General features: G+C 51.6%; 2 protein-coding genes across 4 annotated transcripts in view; one reads left to right on the forward strand and one right to left on the reverse strand.

Annotated features, from left to right (window-relative positions):
• Positions 1-22,208, reverse strand: part of DLK2 (delta like non-canonical Notch ligand 2) — a 76,276-nt gene that overhangs the window by 20,058 nt on the left and 34,010 nt on the right. Inside the window, exon 1 of one of the 3 annotated variants that reach the window (XM_075338954.1) lies at positions 19,848-19,892. The exons of the other annotated variants lie outside the window; for them this stretch is intronic. The gene's annotated coding sequence lies outside the window, so the exon portion shown is untranslated. Of the gene's footprint in view, positions 1-19,847; positions 19,893-22,208 lie in introns of those variants that run through there. 3 annotated transcript variants of the gene reach the window in all.
• Positions 859-22,208, forward strand: part of POLR1C (RNA polymerase I and III subunit C) — a 321,201-nt gene continuing 299,851 nt past the window's right edge. Inside the window, exon 1 of the mRNA XM_075338956.1 lies at positions 859-962. Coding sequence (XP_075195071.1) covers positions 897-962 — 66 coding nt within the window. The 5' untranslated portion in view covers positions 859-896. The remainder of the gene's footprint in view (positions 963-22,208) is intronic.

A 22,208-nucleotide genomic window follows, 5' to 3' on the forward strand; every position in this document is an offset into this window, starting at 1 on the left:
GACGCCAGAGAACAGCTCTGCAGAGGACATTGCACAACCTGGCACTGCTGGACAAGATGAGGAGGAGCTCGCCCAAGGGTCCTCAACGAGCCAGATGCCAGTCCTCCGCTCTGAAATGGACAGTGAATCACCTGGCTCTGCAGCGTGCCGCAGATCACCACTTGCCAATCCCTCCGGCCTGAGAGGTGCAGAGGCCCTCCTTCAAGCTGCCTTGGCCAGGCTTATGGCTGGAGACCGGGATACCTACGAGATACTCATGGCCGAGCGTGAGCGACAGGCAGCGCGTGACGCTGAGGCTGCGGAGCGGCAAGCAGCACGTGAAGAGCGACAGCAACAGGCAGAGCGTGACCACCAGCTGCAGCTAGCTCAGCTCCGGCCCTCATCAGCCACACGTGACCTTCAAGACACCAAACTTCCAAAGGTCCGTGTTGAGGACTTCCCAGTGCTGGAGAAGGATGGAGACTTGGACTCTTTCCTGACTGCTTTTGAACGGACTTGCTTGCAGCACCATCTGGACAAGGATCAGTGGGCCAAATACCTGACCCCCCGTCTAAGGGGTAAGGCCCTGGATATCCTTGGGGACTTGCCTGCTGAGGCAGATCAGGGCTACGACACCATCAAGCGGGCCCTGATCCAACAGTACAACCTCACTCCGGAGTCCTACCGCAAGAAGTTCCGGACCCTGCAAAAGGGACCAAAGGACTCCTGGGCTGACCACCGGCGGGCACTTGCCCGAGCTGCCGACCACTGGACCCAAGGCCTGCAGCTTTCCACCGGACCGGAGATCCTGGACTTGGTCATCACAGAGCAACTCTTGTGGAACTGCCCTGAGGATCTCCGCCAGTTCATCCGAGACCAGAAGCCAAAGGGGTCCACGGCTACAGCTGCCCTGGCCGATGACTACACCAACAACCGGGCCCCTGAGGCCAGGAGAGCGGCCACCAGCAGCACCTGGAGAGGGGGTAAGATGAATTCTGCGACTGCCCCACCTGCCCCTAGACTGCAGGGGGTGTCCCCCTCAACTCCCCTCTCCAGGCCCGTGGCAGAGCCAAGACGGTGCCACCAGTGCAACCTACCTGGACACTTCAAGGCCATGTGCCCTCAGCGTCCCAAGGCCCCGGCTCCGTCCCCGTCCCAAGGGCCGCCCAAGGTGTATTGTGTGGGTGGGGGTGGTGGTAGGTCCCTGGACAGCTTCCAACCTGTCACCGTCGGCCGGTCTGTGACCATAGGACTGCGAGACAGCGCCTCGGAGGTGACTCTGGTGCGGCCTGAGATGGTGTCCCCCCAAGACTTGATACCTGGAAAAACCCTCGCTGTCTCCGGGATTGGAGGCATTGACCCGGCGCTGCCTGTTGCTGGCATTTATGTGGACTGGGGCGCAGGGTGAGGGGTGAGAGAGGTGGGGGTAACTGATCGGATCCCTGCAAACGTGCTACTTGGGACAGATTTGGGGCAGATAACCTCCCAGTTTGGGCCCCCCCCAAGGGCTGAACCTTCAGCCAGTACTGACGTGCCTCCGGACAATGTTAATGTGTTATCTATGAATGATGTAAGGGAGGAGGGAGTGAACTCTGATTTTTCTGCTTGCATAGACACCATAGACACACACTCAGCTGCAGCTGTGACAGGAGGGGAGGGGGTCAGAGAAAGGTGTGACAATGCCTCTACAAGTAACCAGCCTGTGAGCTGGGATCTGTTGCCCTCTGCAGGGATAAGCAGAGAGCAGGGTGCTGCAGGGGGAGGACCAGTGTGTGGGGTGGGGGCTACCACAGCAAATGTGGGGTCCCCAGAGATTTCACAGCGGGGTTCTGTTGCTGCAGGAGGGGAACAGGCAGGTGAGATTGGGGCCGGTCCCGGAGCGGAAGTGCTCCCAGGTAAGATCTCGGTACATGGTTCCCCCACAACCGGGGTGTCAGGAAGCCAGGTAGGTCTGCCTGAACCGGCGACTTGGTCAGGAACGGAGGAGGAGCAGGCACGACCCACGGTCGCAGCGGCTGTGGCCGCTGTCACCCGCAGTGGGAGTGCTGGAAGCCAAGGGGCCTCCCGGAGGTCCGATAGCTCTTCCCCTTCTGACCAAGTGGCAGCCGAGTCAGGTGGAGGCCAGGACACAGGTCCCGGGGTACTGACCGAAGATGTGACAGTCTCGTCGATTCTGGCCACATCTAGTCAGGGGTTTCAGGCAGCGTTAGAAGCTGACGACAGCCTGAAAGCTCTAAAGGAGCAGGCGGCACAGCCTCCCTCGGACTCGGACCCGGAGCGAGTGGTCTGGGACCAAGGACGGCTGTACCTGGTCACGGTCCAGCAGGGTTCACCGAAGGCGTGGCCCAGGGACCGACAGTTAGTGGTACCCTATCCGTTCCGGACGGAGTTGTTGCGGATCGCACATGAGATTCCGATGGCCGGACACCTAGGGATCGCTAAGACCAAGGCCAGGTTAAACCAGCATTTCTACTGGCCAAAAATGGGGGCCGATGTGGCTGCCTACTGCCGTTCGTGTGAAACCTGTCAGAGAGTGGGGAAGGCGAGGCCACACCCCAAAGCCCCACTGGTATCTCTGCCCATCATCGATGAGCCTTTCAGGAGGGTGGCTGTGGATCTGGTCGGCCCGCTGGCCATCCCCAGCAGCTCCGGGAAACGCTTCATACTGACGGTAGTGGACTATGCCACCCGGTACCCAGAAGCAGTGGCCTTGTCGTCCATTCGGGCTGACAAGGTGGCCACCGCATTGCTGGAGATTTTCTCCCGAGTGGGTTTTCCCCAGGAAATGCTCACTGACCGGGGGACCCAATTCATGTCCCAGCTGATGGAGGCCCTCTGTAAGCAAGTCCAGGTGCGACATCTGGTGGCCAGCCCGTACCATCCACAGACTAATGGCCTGTGCGAGCGGTTTAATGGCACCTTAAAGCAGATGCTTAAGATGTTGGTCGACTCCCATGGGCGTGACTGGGAGCGGTATCTCCCACACCTGTTATTTGCTTACCGGGAGGTTCCACAGGCCTCAACAGGATTCTCACCGTTTGAGCTCCTGTACGGGCGACGTGTGCGGGGCCCCCTGGCTCTGGTGAAAGAGGCTTGGGAAGGGGATTTGGCCACCCCTGGAGTGTCGGTTATCGAGTATGTCATGCGCTTCCGGGACAAAATGCAGGCCTTGACGCAACTGGTACACGACAATATGGCTCAAGCCCAGGCCGATCAGAAGCGTTGGTACGACCAGAACGCTTGTGAGAGGACCTACCAAGTGGGTCAAAAGGTGTGGGTACTGGTCCCCGTACCACAGGACAAGCTTAAGGCAGCCTGGGAAGGCCCATACCTCGTGTACCAGCAGCTCAACCCTGTGACGTACCTGGTCACCCTGGACCCTGCCCGTGGAAGGCGGAAGCCCTTCCATGTGAACATGATGAAGGCACATCATGAGCGGGAGGCATGTGCACTCCCGGTGTGCAACCTGCCCGAGGAGGGAGAAGCGGAAACCCTCTTGGATATGCTAGCCCAGGTTAGGGCAGGCGGATCCATTGAGGATGTGGAGGTTGGCCACCAGCTCTTGGAGGACCAACGGTCCCAGCTGTGGGCCACCCTACACCCCTTCCGGGGGTTGTTTACCAACCAGCCCGGAAGGACTGACTTGGCTGTCCATCACGTGGACACTGGGGATCATCCCCCGATCCGGCGTTCAGCATATCGGGTCTCCCTGGAGGTGCAGCAACACATGCGCCAGGAGATTGACGAGATGCTGAAGCTGGGGGTGATCCAGGCATCCAACAGCGCTTGGGCCTCGCCTGTAGTCCTCGTCCCTAAGAAGGACCGAACCACTCGGTTCTGCGTGGACTACAGGGGGCTCAATGCTGTCACGGTCGCCGATGCGTACCCAATGCCACGCATCGATGACCTGCTCGATCAGTTGGCCGGGGCTCAGTACCTGACCATCATGGATCTGAGCCGGGGATATTGGCAGATCCCCCTGACTCGCAAGGCCAGGGAACGCTCTGCCTTTATTACCCCATTTGGACTGTACGAGTCCACGGTGATGCCATTCGGGATGAGGAATGCCCCTGCCACTTTCCAGCGGATGGTCAACACCCTGCTCAAGGGACTTGAAGGGTACGCGGCCGCGTACCTGGATGACATTGCCGTCTTCAGCCCCACCTGGGAAGATCACCTAGAGCATCTAGCACAGGTGCTCAGGCGGATCCACCAGGCAGGTTTGACCATCAAGCCGGGAAAGTGTCAGCTGGCCATGAGCGAGGTCCAGTACCTCGGTCACCGGGTAGGCGGGAGAACACTGAAGCCCGAGCCTGAGAAAGTGGAAGCCATCGCATCCTGGCCCACCCCCAGGACCAAGAAGCAGGTGATGTCCTTCTTGGGGACCGCTGGGTACTATAGGAGGTTTGTTCCATGCTATAGTAGCCTGGCAAAGCCCTTGACGGACCTCACCAAGAAGAAGCTGCCCTCTGCAGTCGATTGGACAATGGACTGCGAGACAGCCTTCCGGGCCCTAAAGGACGCCCTGTCCAGCCCGCCCGTGCTACAGGCAGCCGACTTCACGCGGCCGTTTGTAGTACAGACCGACGCCAGTGACTTCGGCCTCGGTGCGGTGCTCAGCCAGGTGGACTCTGCGAGCCAAGAGCACCCAGTCTTGTACCTGAGCAGGAAGCTGTTACCAAGGGAAGTGGCCTATTCCACGATGGAAAAGGAGTGCCTGGCCATAGTGTGGGCCCTGCAGCGTCTGCAACCCTATCTATACGGGCGCCACTTCATCGTGGAGACGGACCACAATCCCCTCAGCTGGTTGCACACCGTCTCTGGGACGAATGGGCGATTGTTGCGATGGAGCCTTGCGCTCCAGCAATACAACTTCACCATTCGCCACAAAAGGGGCCGGGACCACGGTAACGCAGACGGGCTGTCCCGACAAGGAGAGGTCGCGGACGGGCGCACGGGGGAACACCGGAGTGTGCTGCCCCCTAGCGCCCTCAAAAGGGGGGAGGTGTGAGGTAAATCCGGAGATATGACGATAAATCATGATATTCAAGTTATGTCAGGAAGCCCTCTCCTGGTGTCACCCCCCCTTTCCTTCACACAACTCCTTCAATCAGAAAATTTACCACAGGGATAAACGGTTTGTTTAGCAGATAGGTGTCAAAGGAACTGGTCTGTGTTCCACTTACACCTCCAACGGCCATCTCCTGTGATATGGAGATTAGATGATGTGGGAACAATGGACACAGGATGACTCCCTGCCGTGACCCTGTGGTAGGGGCTGCTATCTAATTAGCAAGGCTATGGAAGTATCCAGACAGGACGACTCCAGTAAAATATGGTTCATATCTCACAAGCCATATTTCCGATTATTATTATTATTATTGTTTATTTATAGAGCACCATTGATTCCATGGTGCTGTACATGAGGGGGTTACATACAGAATACATGTACACGTTACAATAGACAGACTAGCACAGGGGGAAGAGGGCCCTGCCCTTGCGGGCTTACATCCTAAAGGATTTTGGGGAGGAGACAGTAGGTGGGGTGTAGGTGGGGCGGCAGCTCCGCACGGTGGTGGGGCGGCAGCTCCGCACGGTGGTGGGGCGGCAGCTCCGCACGGTGGTGGGGCGGCAGCTCCGCACGGTGGTGGGGCGGCAGCTCCGCACGGGGGTGGGGCGGCAGCTCCGCACGGTGGTGGGGCGGCAGCTCCGCACGGGGGTGAAGCAGTGAGGTCATTGAAGGTTATAGGCATTTCTGAACAGATGAGTCTTTAGGTTCCGTTTGAAGCTTGCGAGTGTAGTAGATAGTCTGACGTGTTGAGGCAGTGAGTTCCAGGAGACTGGGGATGCTCGGGAGAAGTCTTGGAGTCGGTTGCATGAGGAGCGAATGAGAGAGGAGGATAGAAGGAGATCTTGGGAGGACCGGAGGTTACGTTTTGGAGTGTAGCGAGAGATTAGTTCAGAGATATATGGAGGAGACAGATTATGGATAGCTTTGTAGGTCAGTGTTAGTAATTTGAATTGGATACGGTGGAAGATTGGGAGCCAGTGGAGGGACTTGCAGAGAGGAGAAGCGGGGTGGTATTGAGGAGAGAGGTGGATCAGTCGGGCAGCAGAGTTAAGGATGGACTGGAGAGGGGCGAGTGTGTTAGCAGGGAGACCACAGAGGAGGATGTTGCAGTAGTCGATGCGGGAGATTATGAGGGCGTGCACTAGAATTTTTGTAGATTGGGGATTGAGAAAAGGGCGGATTCTGGAGATATTTTTGAGTTGAAAACGGCAGGAGGTGGTGAGGGATTGGATGTGCGGTATGAAGGACAGGGCAGAGTCAAAGGTCACTCCGAGGCACCGAACTTTGGGTGCTGGGGAGAGCGTGATGTTATTAATTGTAATGGATAGATCAGGTGGAGAGTGCAGGGGAGATGGAGGAAAGATGATCAGTTCAGTTTTGGCCATATTGAGCTTTAGGAAGCGAGAGGAAAAGAAGGAAGATATAGCAGATAGGCACTCTGGGATTCTGGACAGCAGAGATGTGACATCTGGACCAGAGAGGTAGATCTGAGTGTCATCAGCATATAGGTGGTACTGGAAGCCATGGGACTTTATGAGTTGTCCCAGGCCAAATGTATAGATAGAAAAAAGTAAGGGTCCCAGGACAGAGCCTTGAGGGACACCAACAGAGAGAGAACGGGATGAAGAGGTTGTGTGGGAATGGGAGACACTAAAAGTGCGGTTGGAGAGGTATGAAGAGATCCAAGAGAGAGCGAGGTCTCTGACACCAAGGGAAGAGAGGATCTGTAGTAGGAGGGAGTGGTCAACAGTGTCAAAGGCTGAGGATAGGTCTAGAAGTAGGAGTACAGAGAAGTGGTTGTTAGCTTTGGCGGTAAGTAAGTCATTTGTGATTTTAGTCAGGGCAGTTTCAGTGGAATGATGTGGACGGAAGCCGGACTGTAGGTTGTCAAAGAGAGAGTTAGAGGAGAGGTGGGAGGAAAGTTCAGCATGGACATGCTGTTCCAGGAGTTTTGAGGCAAGTGGGAGTAGCGATATGGGTCGATAGCTGGTAGTAGAGGTTGGGTCGAGGGAAGGTTTCTTTAGGATAGGTGTGACTGTTGCATGCTTAAAGGCAGAAGGGAAGGTACCAGTTGTTAGAGATAGGTTGAAGAGATGGGATAAGGCGGGAATAAGGATAGTGGTGAGGTTGGGGAGGAGGTGGGATGGGATGGGGTCAAGTGCGCATGTAGTGAGGTGCGCTTTTGAGAGAAGATGTGCAAGCTCTCCTTCGGTGATAGTGGGGAGGAAGTTTATGGGGGAGGGGCAGTGGTCTGTTATATAAAGGGGTTGTGGTGGTTCAGCAGAAAAGACTTGTCTGGTTTGGTCGATCTTTTCTTTGAAATATGTGGCAAATTCTTCTGCGGAGATGAGGGAGGTTGGAGGGGGCAGCGGTGGGCGAAGGAGGGAGGTAAAAGTGTTAAATAGCTGTTTGGGGTTGTGTGTTAAAGAGGATATGAGGTTTTTGAAGTAATTCTGTTTAGCCGAGGTAAGGGCCAAGCGAAATGTGTGAATTGCATTTTTGAATGTGGTGAAGTCTTCCTGGGAGTGCGTTTTCTTCCAGCGCCGCTCTGCGGCTCTAGACACTTGCCGTAGTTTTTTAGTGAGGCTGTTGTGCCAGGGTTGTCTATTGATTCGTCTTGCTCTGCCGTTCACAAGAGGAGCGACTGAATCAATAGCTGATGTGAGAGTGGCGTTGTAGAAAATGGTGGCACTGTTTGTGTCGTGGAGTGAAGATATGGAGGACAGCGGTAGGATAGAGTCAGAAAGGGTGTGTATGTTGATGTGTGCAAGGTTTCTGCGGGGGTGTGATATGTGCTGGACAGGGGGGGCAGGTGAGGAGGACAGGGCTGAAAAGGTCAGCAGATGGTGGTCAGATAAGGGGAGAGGGGAGGTAGTGAGGTTAGATAGAGAGCAGAGACGGGTGAAGATAAGGTCTAGTGTGTGGCCATCTTTGTGGGTGGCAGAGGCGGACAACTGAGTTAGACCAAAAGATGAGGCGAGGGAGAGGAGTTTGGAGGCCGCTGACTGGCGGGTGTCAGTGGGGATGTTGAAGTCACCCATGATGATAGTGGGGATGTCAGCAGAGAGAAAGTGTAGAAGCCAGGCGGAGAACTGGTCGATAAAGGCAGTGGTTGGGCCCGGGGGTCTGTATATGACGGCCACTTGGAGGTTGGAGGGAGAGTAGATGCGGACAGAGTGCACTTCAAAGGAAGGCAGGACAAGGGAGGGTAGAGGTGGCATTGGGGTGAAGCTGCAGTTGTTAGAAAGGAGGAGGCCCACTCCTCCACCCTGTCTATTGCCAGGGCGAGGGGTGTGGGTGAAGTGGAGGCCGCCGTAGCACAGCGCAGCAGGGGAGGCAGTGTTGGATGGTGTCAGCCATGTTTCGGTGAGGGCCAGAAAGGATAGATTGCTAGAGATAAAGAGGTCGTGAATGAAGTGCAGTTTATTACAGATGGAACGGGCATTCCAGAGCGCTCCAGAGAGAGGGGGCTGCGGAGTGGCAGAGAGGGGAATGGATTTTATGTTGGAGAGGTTGCGGTAGTTACTACTAGATGGGGAGCGGTAGGGGGGTGATAAAGAGGAGTGTCCCATCTGTGGGGGTCCAGGATTGGGAGATATGTCACCAGCAGTGAGGAGAAGTAGAGAAAGGGAGAGCAGGTGGGAGAAGGAGAGTGGACGGCCTGGTCTGCGCGATACTAGAAGCGATCTGCGGTTTAGGAGCAGGTCAGCAGATGAGGACAGGTGGGGAGGTAAGAGGGAAGGGGAGATGAATATTTGTTTGGAGAGTGCTGGGGTTTGGGGATAGCGAAGGAGAGTGAGGAGGAGTGGAGCAAAGACTGTGAGGGCGTAAGTGAACATGGTGTGAATTGGGTTTTCAAGTGGGAATAAGGGGGAAGGAGCAAAATGCAAGTGAAAGACACAGTTAAAGAAGTAGAGTTCACCTTCTGGTCACTTCTGGGACATTTCTGAGCACTTATGAAGCACTTGTAGAAGGACACAGACCAAGGTACACAGACCTAATGCCCTAAATTTATACCAGTCTCATTACACAAGATGAACAGCAGGTGAGCAAGAGAGAAGGAAGCAGATCAAAGAGTTACACCATGTATGGAAACAACTCCGATAAATATGGCAACCATAAAAATGGTGTTTGCGCATGCGGACGATGCTGGCACACCTTTTTTATGGGAGCGGGAGCTTGGGAAGTACCCCAGGCGTGATATCAGCCAATGGGGAACTAGTAGACAAGTCATGAGTCCTCTCGTTCTGTAGCTAAATTCATAACTGTCACAATGAGAGCGTTGGCGTCCGCCTACGACGCTCCCAGGCAAAGTTATGGCCCATATTCCATGTTGTGGATATTGTCCATAACTCCAGCCAGGGGTGGAGCAGTGCTCCCTCTGAGGTCACTAAGGTAGGAGGGGACCTGGATTTGCCCAGGTTGATAACCCTACTTCGGCCATTTTCCAGGGTTCTTCTCGCTGGGGGCACGTGTAGGAAACATCTGTGGGAAGGATCCTAGAAACCTGGTCTACAGCGCCCCCCTGTGGCCAGACGCAACAAGGTAACTGCTGGAACTGTGTATGCCTGTTTGTAACCCATGCTTTGATTGTAACTGTACTCTGACATATGTATATTCTGTAGATCTCCTATTGTATATATTGTAGTTTCTAGTGTGCTTTAGGCTGATTAAATTATATAATTAATCTTGGGCTGTTCTGTTATCTCGATCTTGAATCCCACGTCTGTGTGTTCGGCTAATAGTTACCGTGAAGCGGTTGGTGGCAGCGAGTTTGTGCCAAGGATTATTGTGGGGAGGCCAGTGAGATTCGGGGAGATTTTATATATTCCGCCCGCGGAGGTCGGGGGAATATATACCCTACTCTCACCGGGGACCCTTCAATAATCGGCATAAGTAGTATAGCGGCCTCCTTGCTTATTGTCGGGCAATTCCATAATTGGCCTGACTATAAGAGGGGCGCTAGAGAGCGCATCACGTGCTCTGTCTGTCGGTCGGGAGGTATAAAGGAGGGGTGACCCCCACTTGTTACCCCCCGATTGTGACGTACTGGTAGCCAGCGCGGGGGATTTCTGAGTGACCCCCCCCGGTGGTTCGTGACAGATGGGATCTAAGGAGGCCCACATTCCCAGAGGAGGATGGGATCTAAGGAGGCCCACATTCCCAGAGGAGGATGGGATCTAAGGAGGCCCACATTCCCAGAGGAGGATGGGATCAAAGGAGGCCCACATTCCCAGAGGAGGATGGGATCAAAGGAGACCCACATTCCCAGAGGAGGATGGGATCTAAGGAGGCCCACATTCCCAGAGGAGGATGGGATCTAAGGAGGCCCACATTCCCAGAGGAGGATGGGATCAAAGGAGGCCCACATTCCCAGAGGAGGATGGGATCAAAGGAGGCCCACATTCCCAGAGGAGGATGGGATCAAAGGAGGCCCACATTCCCAGAGGAGGATGGGATCTAAGGAGGCCCACATTCCCAGAGGAGGATGGGATCTAAGGAGGCCCACATTCCCAGAGGAGGATGGGATCTAAGGAGGCCCACATTCCCAGAGGAGGATGGGATCTAAGGAGGCCCACATTCCCAGAGGAGGATGGGATCTAAGGAGGCCCACATTCCCAGAGGAGGATGGGATCTAAGGAGGCCCACATTCCCAGAGGAGGATGGGATCTAAGGAGACCCACATTCCCAGAGGAGGATGGGATCTAAGGAGGCCCACATTCCCAGAGGAGGATGGGATCTAAGGAGGCCCACATTCCCAGAGGAGGATGGGATCTAAGGAGGCCCACATTCCCAGAGGAGGATGGGATCTAAGGAGGCCCACATTCCCAGAGGAGGATGGGATCTAAGGAGGCCCACATTCCCAGAGGAGGATGGGATCTAAGGAGGCCCACATTCCCAGAGGAGGATGGGATCAAAGGAGGCCCACATTCCCAGAGGAGGATGGGATCAAAGGAGGCCCACATTCCCAGAGGAGGATGGGATCAAAGGAGGCCCACATTCCCAGAGGAGGATGGGATCAAAGGAGGCCCACATTCCCAGAGGAGGATGGGATCAAAGGAGGCCCACATTCCCAGAGGAGGATGGGATCAAAGGAGGCCCACATTCCCAGAGGAGGATGGGATCAAAGGAGGCCCACATTCCCAGAGGAGGATGGGATCTAAGGAGGCCCACATTCCCAGAGGAGGATGGGATCTAAGGAGGCCCACATTCCCAGAGGAGGATGGGATCTAAGGAGGCCCACATTCCCAGAGGAGGATGGGATCTAAGGAGGCCCACATTCCCAGAGGAGGATGGGATCTAAGGAGGCCCACATTCCCAGGTGAGGATGGGATCTAAGGAGGCCCACATTCCCAGAGGAGGATGGGATCTAAGGAGGCCCACATTCCCAGAGGAGGATGGGATCTAAGGAGGCCCACATTCCCAGAGGAGGATGGGATCTAAGGAGGCCCACATTCCCAGAGGAGGATGGGATCTAAGGAGGCCCACATTCCCAGAGGAGGATGGGATCTAAGGAGGCCCACATTCCCAGAGGAGGATGGGATCAAAGGAGGCCCACATTCCCAGAGGAGGATGGGATCAAAGGAGGCCCACATTCCCAGAGGAGGATGGGATCAAAGGAGGCCCACATTCCCAGAGGAGGATGGGATCAAAGGAGGCCCACATTCCCAGAGGAGGATGGGATCAAAGGAGGCCCACATTCCCAGAGGAGGATGGGATCAAAGGAGGCCCACATTCCCAGAGGAGGATGGGATCAAAGGAGGCCCACATTCCCAGAGGAGGATGGGATCTAAGGAGGCCCACATTCCCAGAGGAGGATGGGATCTAAGGAGGCCCACATTCCCAGAGGAGGATGGGATCTAAGGAGGCCCACATTCCCAGAGGAGGATGGGATCTAAGGAGGCCCACATTCCCAGAGGAGGATGGGATCTAAGGAGGCCCACATTCCCAGAGGAGGATGGGATCTAAGGAGGCCCACATTCCCAGAGGAGGATGGGATCTAAGGAGGCCCACATTCCCAGAGGAGGATGGGATCTAAGGAGGCCCACATTCCCAGAGGAGGATGGGATCTAAGGAGGCCCACATTCCCAGAGGAGGATGGGATCTAAGGAGGCCCACATTCCCAGAGGAGGATGGGATCTAAGGAGGCCCACATTCCCAGAGGAGGATGGGATCTAAGGAGGCCCACATTCCCAGAGGAGGATGGGATCTAAGGAGGCCCACATTCCCAGAGGAGGATGGGATCTAAGGAGGCCCACATTCCCAGAGGAGGATGGGATCTAAGGAGGCCCACATTCCCAGAGGAGGATGGGATCTAAGGAGGCCCACATTTCCAGAGGAAACCTGCAGATGTGTCTGTATAGAGAGTGGAGGGAAAAACCTGCAGATGTGTCTGTATAGAGAGGAGAGAAAAACCTGCAGATGTGTCTGTATAGAGAGAGGAGGAAAAAACCTGCAGATGTGTCTGTATAGAGAGAGGAGGGAAAAACCTGCAGATGTGTCTGTATAGAGAGCGGAGGGAAAACCTGCAGATGTGTCTGTATAAAGAGCGGAGGAAAAACCTGCAGATGTGTCTGTATAGAGAGGGGAGGGAAAAACCTGCAGATGTGTCTGTATAGAGAGCGGAGGGAAAAACCTGCAGATGTGTGTGTGTATAGCGAGCGGAGGGAAAAACCTGTAGATGTGTGTGTATAGCGAGCGGAGGAAAAACCTGCAGATGTGTCTGTATAGAGAGGGGAGGGAAAAACCTGCAGATGTGTCTGTATAGAGAGCGGAGGGAAAAACCTGCAGATGTGTCTGTATAGCGAGCGGAGGGAAAACCTGCAGATGTGTCTGTATAGAGAGCGGAGGGAAAAACCTGCAGATGTGTCTGTATAGAGAGCGGAGGGAAAACCTGCAGATGTGTCTGTATAGCGAGCGGAGGGAAAAACCTGTAGATGTGTCTGTATAGCGAGCGGAGGGAAAACCTGCAGATGTGTCTGTATAGCGAGCGGAGGGAAAAACCTGCAGATGTGTCTGTATAGAGAGAGGAGGGAAACTAAGGGTTTCAACTGTACCTGTCTGTAGAAAAAAAAATGAAAGTACAGTACACCCAAGTGCAAAGATCATAACAAAAAATACACCTGGTTACACAGAAAAATAAACGGCACTATACTACACGATACACTGTACAGAATAGTACACTTGGTGGTACCACACAATACACGTGATTGTGCAGAACAATAAACTCAATAAAACTACTGAACAATACACTCGGCTATACTGAACATTATACCCGACTGTAACGAAAACTACAACCTGACAATATAAGCTATTGTTTCCATCCCACATATTTCACAGGTTTTAACAGCCAATCAACATGCAGGGATTGCCTGCCATACATAGTAATTCCGTAGCCATGTTGGCCACTGGCATTGCTGTGATTGGGAGGGCACATTGCGTCATAAGGTCTTGGATGAGCTCCTGTGGTGCGATGCTCCGCATACTTCTGCTCAGGGAAAGCTGGGCAGGAGGGAGAGCTTAGATTACAGCAGCCATATAGGCAGGGTGTATTGCCTTACAGTCCTTCTATACTTATACTGCTGCTGCAACCTAAAACCAGACGTCCTTTTCAGGGCTACATACACTGCTTTCTTGTAGTAAAACCTATCTGTAGTCATTATAAGGATAGCTAATTGAGGGATAGTTATGGATGATAGCAGGCATATAGGCAGGGTTTATTGCCTTACAGTCCTTCTATACTTATACTGCTGCTGCAACCTGAAACCAGACGTCCTTTTCAGGGCTACATACACTGCTTTCTTGTAGTAAAACCTATCTGTATTCATTATAAGGATAGCTAATTGAGGGATAGTTATGGATGATAGCAGGCATATAGGTAGGGATTATTGCAAAGCAGTCCTTCTATACTTATACTGCTGCTGCAACCTGAAACCAGACGTCCTTTTCAGGGCTACATACACTGCTTTCTTGTAGTAAAACCTATCTGTATTCATTATAAGGATAGCTAATTGAGGGATAGTTATGGATGATAGCAGGCATATAGGTAGGGATTATTGCAAAGCAGTCCTTCTATACTTAAACTGCGGTTGCAACCTAAAATCAAAAGTCCTTTTCAAGGCTAAATACTGTCCTTTTTTGTAGTAACACTACTGTTACCAGCAGTTACTGTAGGGATAGCTGCTGGAAGAGGGATAGTTTTCAGATTAGAGCAGGCATAAAGGCAGGGTTTATAGCACGACAGTATATACTTATACTACTGCTGCAACCTGAAACCAAAAATCCTCTTCAGCGCTAAATGTTGTCCTTTCTTGTTGTCAAACAGCTGTTACCTGCATTCACTGTAGGGATAGCAGTTGGAGGAGGGTTAGTTTTGGATTTGAGACATATAGGCAGGGTTTATTGCAAAACAGTCCTTTAAAACTTGTCCCACCAGGAACAACATCTACAAGGAGTTTGTATGTTCTCCCCGTGTTTGCGTGGGTTTCCTCCGGGTTCTCCGGTTTCCTCCCACACTCGAAAGACATACAGATAGGGAATTTTAGATTGTGAGCCCCAATGGGGACAGTGTTGCTGATGTGTGTAAAGCGCTGCGGAATATGTTAGTACTATATAAAATTAAAAGATTTTTTATTTTTTTTTAACCTAACAACAAAAGTCTTTTTCAGAGCTACATATTTTATTTTCCCTATTTATTAATACCAGAAACTTTGCAGGCATGTATAGTATCTACCTAATTTGAAATGCGGAAAGCGTGCGGTAAGGGATGGGAAAGTGGACGTGCTGCTGATGGTGCATGCAGAGGCCAAGGCAGTGGAGCAGTGAAATTATGCTTGCTGCGGGAGCATAACCAACACGCCCATCCACCAGAGCTATCTTTCTATCTCACTTTGCCGGGTGATGCGTGACACCACTAAACTCTAGAACAATGCGAGCAGGTTGTGAGCTGATTTGCAGATAATGCTTCCAGTCTGTTTCCCAGGACCACCCTGTCTTCCACACGGTCCAGGCTGACTAGTCAAGAGTCAGGACAACATAATCCGTACCCTTCTCATCCTTCCTGCCACCATGGCGAGTCCCAGGACACAAGTGACCCTACACTGGGACACTGCCAGGAGCTCTTTACATTTCCATTCATTGTTTCTGACCTCTTGTCCTGCTTGTTTTGAGGGACATGAGGAGATCATGTGTAGTGATGACAAATATTTGAGCATTTACAGTCAGAAGAAGGTGATGGTGGGGCAGGGCATTTACTGTCTCCACAGGTAGATGATGAGGAGACATAGTTGCTAACAAGTGATGTTAAGTCAACAAGTCAGGAGGAGGACCAGATTGTGGAAGTGGAAGACGAGGTGGTGGTTGATGAAATCACAGACCTGGTGTTCCCCAGCCTGGTGCTTTTTTGAAGAAAGTGTGGATGATAAAAGGAAGGTTACTTGCAACCAGCACTGTACCAAGATCTGCAGAGGCCTGAACACTACCAGCCCGACCATCGTCAGCATGTTCAAGCATACAGTATGTCATTAAAACACCTGACTAGGTGGCAAAACGCCTAAGTCCACAATCAGTGTCTGCGTTTGACCCCACTTCCTCTTCACCTGTACAGTCCCCTGTCCAGGATGCAGGCGGGGATGTCTCGCGCCCTGCACATGTTGTTGCACATTCACAACAATGTCCGGTTCTTTGTACTAGCGCATCGTTCATCTGTCCCTTGGAATACAAAAGGAAATACCCAGCCACCCACCGACAGGCCCAAACATCAAGTGAAGACATTCCCAGACTGCTTGCCCTGGAAATTTTGTAATTTAGGCTTATGGACACGAAGTCATTCTGCAACCTCATGGTAGCAGCAGTCCGTCGGGTCCCGGGCCACAGCCGCCATTATTTTTCCCTGTGTGCTGTCCCGCCTTACATAAGCACGTGCCCAATAACATCACCTGTGCCCTGACCAGTGCAGTTACTGGAAAGGTCCACTAAATGACCGACACGAAGACAAATGCTTGTGGCCAGTCACTACATTTCCCTGATGGCACACTGAGTGAACCTTGTGGAGGTCAGACCCTGGGACGGCACCCGTGCTGCCTACATCGCTAGTTTCATCACGGTTTCCTCCACCTCCTACACCAATTCATTCACCCACTCCTCCTCTTCATCCTCTATCTCCGAATTGACATCTCAGAGCAGGTTGTCCATATCAGTTGCATGCTGGAAGGACCGCCGCTCTGCCCTGGTGAAGTGGCAACAGGCTCTGCTGAAACATATCTTAAGATGACAAACAGCACATGGCCACAGAGTTGTTAAAGTCTAACAGACCAGGCAGATCGCCACAGAGTCTAACAGACCAGGCAGATCGCCACAGAGTCTAACAGACCAGGCAGATCGCCACAGAGTCTAACAGACCAGGCAGATCGCCACAGAGTCTAACAGACCAGGCAGATCGCCACAGAGTCTAACAGACCAGGCAGATCGCCACAGAGTCTAACAGACCAGGCACATCGCCACAGAGTCTAACAGACCAGGCACATCGCCACAGAGTCTAACAGACCAGGCACATCGCCACAGAGTCTAACAGACCAGGCAGATCGCCACAGAGTCTAACAGACCAGGCAGATCGCCACAGAGTCTAACAGACCAGGCACATCGCCACAGAGTCTAACAGACCAGGCACATCGCCACAGAGTCTAACAGACCAGGCAGATCGCCACAGAGTCTAACAGACCAGGCAGATCGCCACAGAGTCTAACAGACCAGGCAGATCGCCACAGAGTCTAACAGACCAGGCACATCGCCACAGAGTCTAACAGACCAGGCACATCGCCACAGAGTCTAACAGACCAGGCACATCGCCACAGAGTCTAACAGACCAGGCACATCGCCACAGAGTCTAACAGACCAGGCACATCGCCACAGAGTCTAACAGACCAGGCAGATCGCCACAGAGTCTAACAGACCAGGCAGATCGCCACAGAGTCTAACAGACCAGGCAGATCGCCACAGAGTCTAACAGACCAGGCAGATCGCCACAGAGTCTAACAGACCAGGCAGATCGCCACAGAGTCTAACAGACCAGGCAGATCGCCACAGAGTCTAACAGACCAGGCACATCGCCACAGAGTCTAACAGACCAGGCACATCGCCACAGAGTCTAACAGACCAGGCACATCGCCACAGAGTCTAACAGACCAGGCAGATTGCCACAGAGTCTAACAGACCAGGCACATCACCACAGAGTCTAACAGACCAGGCACATCGCCACAGAGTCTAACAGACCAGGCACATCACCACAGAGTCTAACAGACCAGGCACATCACCACAGAGTCTAACAGACCAGGCACATCGCCACAGAGTCTAACAGACCAGGCAGATCGCCACAGAGTCTAACAGACCAGGCAGATCGCCTCTCTCCACTGAACCTGTATATTACCATATGTGATAATGGACATAACCTGGTGGCGGCTCTGAAGCTTGGCAAGTTTCTGGCCCACGTGCTCAACTTAGTGGTTCAGCAATTTCTGAAAACCTACCCAGATTTGCCTGAGCTACTTGTGAAAGTGCACCGCATGTGTCTTCATTTCCGCAACTCGGCTATGGCTGCCGCCGGTCTGGCAGTGCTGTAGCAGCGCTTGTAAGTGCCACCTCACTGGTCTGAGACGTGCCCACAAGCTGGAACTCCACATTAGATATGTTGGCACGGCTCTGTGAGCGGCAGAGGGCTGCAGTTGAATACCAGCTACAACATGCCCGTCACTACTGTGCTGAGCCTCTGCGCAAGAACCATGGATGTCTGACATCTGTGAGGTTCTACAAAGCTTTGAGGAATCAATCAAGATGCGGATGGGCGATGACGCCATAATCAGCGTAACCATCGGTAACGCCTGCCTGGATCAACAGACTCAGGTGGGATGTAATGGACAGACTAGAGGGAAGCCCCTCACCAAGCAAAACCCCCAGAACCATGAAACCCTGGATCCTTAGAACTTCCTCAACAATCTTTGTATCATTCTAGAGGACATCATACGGCCTTACCCCAGGAAATAAACCAACACGGGGGGATGGGCTTAGGACACACAACATTTCCGGATCCGGGTTCTCATTACACGAGGAGTGGCAGGAATCCAAAAAGACAACTGCGCAAAAGTACTTTAACCAGACAAAGACCTCTTCGGCCGGCTCAGGATATGAGTCCGGCAAGAAATCTACAGCTACAAGACTCAGAAGAGATTCCAGACAATGACTATGACACAGATAACGACTGCCCACTAGAGGGCAGCAGCACGCAGCACTTCAATAATGGAGGGGCTGTAGAGACTATAACTAATACGTCACGGACGGCTGGTCAACCTAGGACGCAGCCAGGTATTGGTGAGAACACTTTTTCTTGTCCTATATCTAGTGTAACAACACCTGTAATGAATCCAGGGGGCGCAGTTTGGGGTACAGGTCCCGGCAATGTAGGATGGGATCTTAATTCAGTAGTACAGCAATTAGTGTCCGGGGTTAAGGAGGCTTTGAGTCAGTCTAGCTTACCCATAACCTCTTCTCCTATTGCTGCATGGTGCGGGAATGGTCGCCGGACATCGGAGGTGGTAAGTCAGTCGTGTGCTGATCCAGAGACACAGGAGGACGCAGTAATTTCACAAGGGGTTACATTATCTGATGCAGCAAAAGGAGAATTATATGTATGTTTTGAGGGGTCCTCTAGGAATTCATTTGAAACAGGAGGTTAGGGAGAAGATTTGGGCCGACGAATATGTGGAAATATTTTCATTATTGCCCTTAGAAAAATATAACTTGGATAGAGTAAGGTTTGATGAGAGAAAAAGAGAGGAACAAGAAAGACGGTATTGTCTCATCCCCCAAACATTTAGCAATTGGTTCCATGCCTTTGCCATATTAGCAAGTGTAATAGGCCAAAAAACTCCTGAACATTGCTCTGCCTTATTTTGTTACATGAATTCTATCGGGGAGGCGCACCGTGCGTATGGAGGTTTAGCATGGCTGCGCTATGATGAGCAGTTTCGCCAACGAAAGGCTGGTCGCCAAGGGATTCGTTGGGATCACAAAGATATTAGTTTATGGATGCGTCTCATGACAGCGCCACGTGGGGTTAATCAGCCCTTTCAGGGCTATGTCGGCAGATCATCAGCAATCGGATTGTCGGCAGCAAACAGAAAAGGTTGCTGCTGGCAGTTCAATGATAGCCAGTGCAGATTCGGAAACACATGCAGGTACAAACATGAATGCAGCTTCTGTAGTGGAAACCATAGCCTATCAAAATGCTTTACACGAAATAAAACCCCAACAGCAGAGATTAACCAAAAAGGGGGAAACCCCAATTAGACTCGGGGAGATGGTGGGCTATCTAAGCAGGTACCCAGATAGAAAAGCAGCACAATTGCTGGGGGAGGGCTTCTCAGAAGGTTTTAAGATCCCATCTACTTCAGGCCCATTAACCTGTTCTCGTAACCTTGCTTCAGCTTATACATATTCTCACATTGTCTCCACAAAACTAAACAAAGAAATTGACCTGGGCCGCATGGCAGCCCCATTCCCCAAAATGCCAATAGAAAACTTAAGGGTCTCTCCATTGGGGGTGGTCCCAAAGAAGGAACCCAATAAGTTTAGGCTGATCCATCATCTGTCCTTCCCTCATGGAAGCTCAGTTAATGATGGAATCGATCAGGAACTTTGCACAGTCTCGTATACTTCATTTGATACAGCGATTGCATGGGTACAGAAGTACGGCAGAGGAGCTTTAATGGCAAAAACAGACATTGAAGCTGCCTTTAGACTCTACCAGTCCATCCAGAAAGCTTCCATCTCTTGGGTTGTCAGTGGCAGGTTTTATGTAGACTTGTGTTTACCGATGGGCTGCTCCATCTCATGCTCCTTGTTTGAATCATTTAGCACATTTTTGGAGTGGGTAGTAAAGAAGGAAGCCGGCGTGCGTTCCGTCCTGCATTATCTAGATGATTTCCTATGTATAGGTCCACCAAAGTCATTTGTTTGTGCTTCATTATTGGCAGCGATTCAGTCGGTTTTTAAGTGTTTTGGAGTACCGTTAGCATCAGATAAAACAGAAGGCCCGTCTACACTTATCAAGTTTTTAGGAATTTTGATTGACAGTGAAGCAATGGAGTGCAGATTACCGGATGACAAGGTCAGTGATCTGCTGGAGGCAGTCAGAGAAGCTAGATCTCACCGTAAGATCAGATTAAAGGATCTACAATCGCTGTTAGGGAAAATGAACTTTGCGTGTCGCATTATTCCAATGGGTAGAGTTTTTTGTAGGCGCCTAGCTGCAGCTACCTCAGGCATAACCTTTCCACATCACTTTGTGCGGCTGGCTAGAACATTAAAGGACGATCTGGCGGTATGGGAACAGTTCTTAATGGAGTTTAATGGGAGGTCATTGTGGATCAGACCACCGGTTTCAAATTTTGATCTAGACATCCACACTGATGCAGCGGGGTCAACTGGTTTTGGTGCATATTGTTCGGGACAGTGGTGTGCAGATAGGTGGCCAGAGAGTTGGAGAAACAATGGGTTAACACGAAACTTAGTACTCCTTGAATTGTTCCCCATAGTGGTTGCTTGTGAAATTTGGTACAATATTTTCCAAAACCGAAAAGTGAGATTTCATTGTGATAACTTGGGAGTTGTAGAAGTCATCAACAGACAATCAGCTTCTTCCCTGCCTGTTGTTACGTTGCTGCGTCATCTAGTGCTGCGCTGCTTAAAGTCAAATTGTCAGATTACAGCTGTGCATGTCCCCGGTGTGTGCAATTCTGTGGCTGATGCTCTGTCTCGTTTTCAGTGGGACAGATTCCGTTCGTTAGCCCCGATGGCAGAGGTACAAGGCAAGAAGTGTCCGGATTTTCTGTGGTCACTGCCAGTGACACCGCATACGCTCTGATAGAACGGTCTGTGGGTGTAAGCACATGGCAGAGGTACCAGTCAGCATGGAGGGAATGGGAAGACTTGTGTGCTCTAGTGGGACATGATGCCAGGTTACATGACAATGTTTCCTTGTTGTTGTTTTACATTAGCAGGGCCTTTGTGGATGGTACTTCATTGTCCAGTATTGATAGTAAAATGTCTGGATTAGCTTTTTGGTTTAAGTTGCACGACGTCACTGATTACACAAAGCATTTTTTAGTTAAGCAGGCCCTAAAGGGTTACAGGAAAAGTTGTAAGAAGACCAGAGATAAACGGCGTCCGATTTCTTTCCAGTTATTGCAGCAGATACTGAGTGTACGAGGCCGAGTCTGTAGCAGTCCCTTTGAAGTGTTTCTCTTTAGTTGTGCATTCACACTGGCCTTTTTTGGCGCTTTTAGAATCAGCGAGTTGGTGGCGAGTAGCTCCACCAGAAGTGGGGGTCTACAAGCCGAGGACGTGCATCAGTACACAGACAGATTGGAATGTTTTCTGGCAAAGTCAAAAACTGATCAACAGGGTAGAGGAAAATGGATCACATTGTTTCCTTTAAGCGGGTCCAGGGCCTGCCCGGTCATCTGTTTTAGAAACTATGTCTTAAGAAGGCCAAATATCCAAAGTTCATTACTAATTCATGAGGATTGTAAGTCATTGTCACAATTTCAATTCACAGCAGTTCTTAAAAAATGCCTGACAATATTGGGAGAGTCTCCAAACGCATTCACTTCACACTCATTTAGGATAGGAGCAGCCACAGAAGCTGCTAGATGGGGCTTAGAGCCTGACATAGTTAAAAAAATCGGGAGATGGGAATCGAGCAGATTTAAGAGTTACATTCGATTACATTTATTATAAATGGCGTACATGTATATATATGTGTACATTGTGGTAATCTTATAGTAGTTGTGTCTTCATTTAGACAATTGTGTGATAAGTGTGTTTTTGTTTTTTGTTTTAGCTGAACAGCAATGCCTGGTTTGGATCATGGGACATTCATTTGTTTTTTGGGGGGCCTTACGTGCAGCAGTCAGGCCTAATGGCAAACAGTTGGGGTTGCCCAGTTCCTTGGCACGGGTGACATGGATAGGAAAGAGGGGAATGCAGTGGCATCAGCTGTTAAAAGAAATCCAGTATCATGTGGAGTTCTACCGCCCCCGGGCGTCTTACTTATCCATTTAGGTGGTAATGATTTAGCAATAAGAACATCAAGACATTTAGTTAG

Source organism: Anomaloglossus baeobatrachus, chromosome 3 (genome assembly GCF_048569485.1).
Source record: "Anomaloglossus baeobatrachus isolate aAnoBae1 chromosome 3, aAnoBae1.hap1, whole genome shotgun sequence".
Classification (NCBI taxonomy): Eukaryota; Metazoa; Chordata; class Amphibia; order Anura; family Aromobatidae; genus Anomaloglossus; species Anomaloglossus baeobatrachus.